The following is a 6,940-nucleotide window of genomic DNA, read 5'->3' as shown; positions in this document are numbered from 1 at the left end:
CCTGACTCAAAGAAAACTGCAACAGCGATGCATCCGACAGGGACCAGCGACCTCTGAAGCCGCAGAGGACTGCCCTGAATCAAAGGACCAAGAAACTCCTGTGAACAGCGGCTCTGTTCAAAACAACAACAACTTTGCAACTTTCTTGCAACTTTCAAAGACCTCACTCTTCCTGCCGGAAGCATGAGACTTCACCCTCTGCACCCGACGCCCCCGGCTCGAGCTCCAGAGAAACAACACTACAGGAAGGACTCCCAGGCGACTGCGACCTTGTGAGTAACCCGAGACGACCCTCCTGGATTCCCACAGCGACGCATGCAGAGAGAATCCATAGGCTCCCCCTGACCGGGACTGCCTGTAACAAGGAACCCGACGCCTTCACCAAGCACTGCACCCGCAGACCCCAGGACCAGAAGGAACCGAACCTCAGTGCAGGAGTGACCATCAGGCGACCCTCTTCCTAGCCCAGTTGGTGGCTGGCCCGAGAAGCCCCCCTGTGCCCTGCCTACACTGCTAGAGTGACCCTCCGGGTCACCCCATTGACTCTAATACAAAACTCGATGCCTGCTTTGCACACTGCACCCGACCGCCCTTGTGCCGCTGAGGATGTGTTTTGCATGCCTACTTGTGTCCCCACCAGTGCTCTACAAAACCCCTCTGGTCTTCCCTCTGAGGACACGGGTACTTACCTGCTGGCAGAATAGAACCGGAGCACCCCTGTTCTTCATAGGCACCTATGTGTTTTGTGCACCTTTGACGTCTGCACCTGACCGGCTCTGTGCTGCTGGTGTAACTTTGGGGTTGCCTGGAACCCCCAACGTTGGGCCTCCTATGCCCAGGAACTTAAGACTTGTAAGTGTCTTACTTACCTGACAAACTAACAATTACTTACCTCCCCCAAGAACTGTTGATTTTTGCACTGTGTCCACTTTTAAAATAGCTTATTGTCATTTTTACTAAAACTGTGTAATGTATTGCTCTAATTCAAAGTTCCTAACTTACCTGTGTGGAGTACCTTGCATTTTATGTATTTACTTCAAATCTTGAACTTGTGGTTCTAAAAATAAATTAAGAAAATATATTTTTCTATATAAAAACTATTGGCCTGGAGTTAAGTCTTTGAGTGAGTGTTCCTCATTTATTGCCTGTGTGTGTACAACAAATTCTTAACACTACCCTCTGATAAGCTTACTGCTCGACCACACTACCACAAAATAGAGCATTAGGATTATCTCATTTTGCCACTATCTTACCTCTAAGGGGAACCCTTGGACTCTGTGCACACTATCTCTTACTTTGAGATAGTATACACAGAGCCAACCTCCTAAATGAGGTATATAATTTTGCTTTCTAGAGTAATGTGCTTGTGTTGGTAACTTGCTATTAGTTTTAGACATAACTAGTATGATCCAACTAGTTTTCAAAGTGTAAAGCTTTCAAACGGGACAAACTAATTATCACTATTTTTTAATGACCTTCTACTGCTATCAGCACCATTAATAACCAACCAATGTTTTTTTGCCCACCCCACTGTATTTGATTGACCTAGAAAACATCAAAGCTGAGTTGATTAAAACCTGTGATCTGCTGCCTTTGTTTGTATTTTTGTAGCAAATGTTTTACCACTTTAATTCCGAGCCCTCCCTTTTGTATCATAAGTTAAGATCTCATTTGCACAATTGCTGATATGTTTTACTGTGAGCAAACTACTTTTTTTCTTTTGTGTCTCTCCTTCGTGCTCATGCTCACAGCGGCATGACACTTTGATTCGGCTCGCACTGCCATCCCCCAGCACCTCCCACCTGTCCCTGAGTTTCCTGTTAGTGTTTGCCTGTCCCCACCACCCCTCCCACGTCGTTGCTTATTAAGTGTGACATCGATTGACTTTCCTGTCACACTGTTCCTATCCTTCATGTGTCCTTTTATAATGAGCATCACAGTCTCCTTTCATGATTTCGCATTTTAGCTCTGGCCTTGCTTTTTTTGACAACTCTGTTAAACTGTAATTGGAAATCCTAAAGCTTTAATACTGCGCAGCCTTCACTTGGTCGCCCTTGAGTCACAGCTGACCTTTGTAAAGCAGGAATTATACTTGAGCTCGGTGAATATACAGTCTAGTGTACAAACATCAGAGATGCAATAGTAAGGGAGCACCGCAGAACCATGAAGTATTTTATTTGCACATAATTGAACTATCAAAGGCTTGCATGAGCAGCATGACTCGTCTGCCCCTTCCCTTCCATCAGTGACTGCAGCTGTATGTTGCTTTTATACTTTGCTTTGAAGGTTAGCCAGTGCTTTGAACGGGCCGGTGCTGTAAGGTGTACTGGTACCTACACTTAAGAGCGAGAAGGGATAGCATGAAAAGACAATCTCAGTAGAAGTCATGAACTATTTAGCAAATTACTGAATACCTATGGCCAAAATGCGATGTGTGTGGAGCGGTTTGGGTGGTGCTAGTAAACTATCGATGTTTGAGAGGAATGGCCCCTAACTACTTACTTTGTGAATGGCTTTGTTTGTGTAGGGCGCAATCAATGCAGTAAAACCCGTTATTGTTTTAATGATTCACGCCAGGTTGGAAACGTGCCCAGAATTATTTAGTTTGTAGTGAACATAGCAAAGCGAGAAATGAAAGTATCTTCCTCAAAGCATATGTTGAGTTATTTGTATTGTTACATTTTTATGAGTACTTACGGATTTCTAGAGCGACTGCATTGTGAATGCAAATAATTAGGATACATTTTACTTTTGCCAGAATGCAAGACCTATGTTTGTGAAAGCATGTCGTTCTGGTCTGTTTTCCTTGTTTTTAAACTTGGTAACACAATCTACACAAATACATTCCACACCATATCGCATAATTCCAATTAGCATAATTTCACTCAACGCCGCACACTTCCATGCTACACAATTCAACTCTGCACATTTCCATTCCACACCACATCATTTGACAACAAACCACATAATTCAACACAACAGAATTACACAACACACTACATACATCCAACCCACACCACAAAATTCCACATCATGCCACATAATTACAATCCTCTACATACCACTCTCAACACAACATCCCATTCCAAATAATTACACGTCATGACACACAATCCCACGCCACATAATTCCAATAACATCAATACCACATAATTACTATCCACATAATCCCACTGCACACCATGCCACATAATTCCACTACACAAATCCACTCCACACAATTCCATCACACAAAATTCCACACCTAACAATTCAAATTCAACCCACATAATTCAGCTCCACACCACATACTTCCAGTCCAAAGCAAAACACATGGGTAAAGGGCAATGTCATTTATAACGCCAACCGTTTTATCTCTCACAAATGCAAGACCCATCCCATTGCAAATGCTTGTTCTATCTTTTGAGGTGTATTAAATGAGAAAATTTACGACTCGTTAACCTACAGACCCTGTTTTCTGTTTATCGATTCTCTCGATGGAAGTTTGAGGTGGGCTCGGTGTTGGCTGGAGGGGACACTGGCCTCCTGGTGGTCTAGGCCTCCTAGCCATAACTCGGGATTGCCAGTGTTGTGGCTGGAGCTCTATTGGCATAATGTCAAGGTTGAGTTTTAACATTTTGTGTAAGCACATTTCACGTTAACTACCAGAGCATCCCACCAAGCAGGGATATGTTGGTTTATTGGTTTGTGGGTGCCAAGGACAACGACATTGCATAAATAAGCATACTATTTTCCTATGGAAACCGGAAGTAACACATGAAATGTAAGTGCTCCGTTCTAAAAACGACAAGTTAACCAGCTCTAAGGGGATGCAGAGAGGAACATATGAGCGCAACCCGGTCTTCTTCCCTTTGTGTCACCTGTGACTGAACACTGGAGCACATTTCAAAAACTGGTTTGTTTAAAAACTATTTTAGCTTTTTTATGTGAACTAACAGTTACTGGAAAACAAAGACAGAATGCATGTTTTTTTCCCCGGGGTGGCTGTAACGACACCCTCCATTTGCCTTGTCTGTCCATACAAAGATACGTTGGGCTGCTCAATGAAACAGATCAGAGTCATAGCAGCGAGTTGGTATTGATTTATTCGTTTTTATCGCGCTGAAACAGACAGCGAATACTGCAGATTTAAAAAACGCAACCACGCTAGACTGAGAAATAGCGTTTCCTGACTAATAATGAGGCCAGTCCGAAAACGTGACCGCTAGCACGGTTTGTATTTTGTATAAGTCTACTATCATCATACAAAAGCACGTCTCTTACACCACAGACGACATAACCAACATTTTGAAACGCTTTGTGTGGCTCCTAACGCTAACCGAGAATAGCTTGTCTTCCGAAGATGCTTACCACCAAAGCATACTGAGTCAAGGCTGTGGCCTGCAGAAACCTACGCTAGCATCAGCGTCTACACAGGTCCTGAAGCGCAGCCTTCTAGAGGAAGCAACTGCTTCCAGTATGAGATACTTCAAGGTGGTGCTCCGCACAGCCCCACTGCTTTCAAGAGATTACCTACTCCCAGAAGGACACGCAACAAGACAGAGCCCTGTGAACGTGTTAACTAACTTCTGTACATCACAGTTGGAAGAGCACACAGGAACAGCCCATTAAACACGTGAGAATCTGCAAATATAGCCAAGAATTTTCATTCGAGGAGATTTTGTGGCTAGCTGAACTGATACTGATGTCGGATCCTTCCGCCTTTATTGGTTTGCATACCACGTATAAGTTGGGCAATATTTAGATCGTTCCCTGCAAGATTTCCTTTCGGTTTATCATACATAGAACAAACACTAGCCAGAGAGAATTCAGGGTAGCCCACATGAACACAATATCCGTTTTTAACTGTCCTCTGTATATTTTTGTTGTTGTTTATGAACAGTAAATTGGAAAAATAGAACATCGTATTATCAGAATTTAAGACATATGAACTATTACAGAAATGCCAGAATTAAAATGCAATCCACAAGTTTCAGTATTCACTTCTCGAGTGCAAATCTAAGAAAATGCGATTTTACAACATTTTTATGGATGCATCTTTTTACGTTTATGTCTTTGAACTGCTACGCTCTGCTTAGTATGAATAGGGAAGAGGGTAATTCAATTTAAAAACCAAAAAACGCAATTTGTTTCCATTCCTCCAGGTCCTAAAATGGAGAGAATAGATCTTGTCATTAATGTCTGACTTGTATGCCTATATGCGATAGGGCTTGCAAGTCTGGCTGACCGGAGTGCGTGCGCTGATATACGAAATTAGTTGTCCATTCTGACATCACACTTATAGTATTGATAGAGGCCTATAGCAAGCAAGCTGTCAAAATATGACTCAGTATGGCGACAGGTCAAGTTCTCACTCTAGGGCTTCAATTTAGACCATGGCAAAAGCCACCACCAAGATACAGCCACCATTCACCAATTAAATGGTGGTGGGGGCATGGGTAGCCTCCATGGTGCTTCCACTGCCTTCTCTAATGTAAGTGGGCCACTAAATCCCGTCAGGTACGCTGATTTTTACATGGTTAGGCAGTACAGGGGCATATGGTGATATCTGCCTGCGCCCTTTTAACAAGAGTCATTACCACCAGAGGCTGTGGCAAAGGGAGTGGCAAAGCGTTGGTGAGTTGTTAAACTTCGGAGGAGGGTGCTTACATTCAGGACCTAGTCTCTTGCGAATCTCAGTCGTTATCGCAACTCTATTTCAGATGTCAATTAGGGAAACGTATTTGAAGACTCAGACTGCTTTAACTAGAGGTTTTAATCCGTACGCATAGTTCAGTCACATAATCGCGCAATTCATCTGCTTTATGTCGTCTGCACTAACTGTACACGGCTCACAAACTATTGTTAGCTCTCCCACTTGCAAAACAATACTTGCTGAAGGCCCAGAAAGTTGCTCTTCTCCGCAGAGAAACTAAAATGCAAAATAAAAATGAACAATGCTGGAAGCGCAGGCATCCCATGGAACAAGGGCTGAAAATGGTTGCGCCAGGACGTCTTGTTGGACTTCTCTCACAGTTCAAATGCAGGAAATGTGGCTTTTTTCGGCTCCAGCATGTCCGCCAGGAAGTAGATTGTGCCGGCCATACCTAGAAAAACAATATAAAAATCATATGTACAATTTAGTCGTCGCATTATGTAACGTTCAATTACTTCGTTCTGAAGAAAGGCTGAGTAGACGTTCCTCGTAGCAACAGATGAATCCTAAAAAGAAAAAGTGAAAACAAAATCGCCCACACTCATCTGATTGTATATACGCTAAGGGAATCCACAGTCCTAGCTGTGGAAAATTCAGTTGCGCACTATCCTTAGATAGCCAAATATTTTGATTGTCTCCACTGACATCAATTTTTGGATTGTACACTTGACTTAAACGTAACCTCATTCATCGATTGTGTACTTCCAGCAGCATCCCACTCAAGACAAGTAGAATGCATTTCCCCGGCACTATGACTAGTAGCGGAACCATTTGGCATCACAGTGCACCAATCCTTGACACAGTTCTGGGCCATTAGGCTTCTTCCCACCCTAAAGTCGACTTATTTTATTACATGTTGGGAAGGTGGTCTCAAATTCATTAAGATAGCCAGTGAGCCCTACAATTACTAGTAGTAAACTTTTCATTCTTCCTCTTGGGATCCTCACCATGTGATGACAGATGGGAAAGAACAGCAAGCATTATTATTACTCCGATAATGAGGGAATGGACAAGGAGCATTTGAGAAGATGTTGCGTTATGGCCAGAGCTGGCAACGTTGGAACCAGTTTGAGTCTTGGCGTTGGCTCAACATCCTGATTGTGGCCAAATCACAATCTCCCTGTGGCAATAAACAATGAATGTGACCCTGTGTAGTGTCACTGTTGGTACTCATGTAAAGCGCTCCAATACCTTCCTGTCAAGATGAGCTATATAAAACTGCAAAAAAAGAGCAAAGGACAGGGG

General features: G+C 43.1%; 1 protein-coding gene across 2 annotated transcripts in view; it reads right to left on the bottom strand.

Annotated features, from left to right (window-relative positions):
- Positions 1–4,066: 4,066 nt before the first annotated feature.
- The window catches only part of LANCL1 (LanC like glutathione S-transferase 1), a 378,881-nt gene continuing 376,007 nt past the window's right edge, over positions 4,067–6,940 (bottom strand). For both annotated transcript variants that reach the window (XM_069225656.1, XM_069225657.1), the window contains exon 10: positions 4,067–6,086. In XM_069225656.1, the coding sequence (XP_069081757.1) occupies positions 6,010–6,086 (77 nt within the window). In that variant the 3' untranslated portion in view covers positions 4,067–6,009. The remainder of the gene's footprint in view (positions 6,087–6,940) is intronic.

The sequence above is a fragment of the Pleurodeles waltl genome, chromosome 3_1, assembly GCF_031143425.1.
Source record: "Pleurodeles waltl isolate 20211129_DDA chromosome 3_1, aPleWal1.hap1.20221129, whole genome shotgun sequence".
Classification (NCBI taxonomy): Eukaryota; Metazoa; Chordata; class Amphibia; order Caudata; family Salamandridae; genus Pleurodeles; species Pleurodeles waltl.
This window is presented reverse-complemented; position numbering and strand designations above follow the sequence as displayed.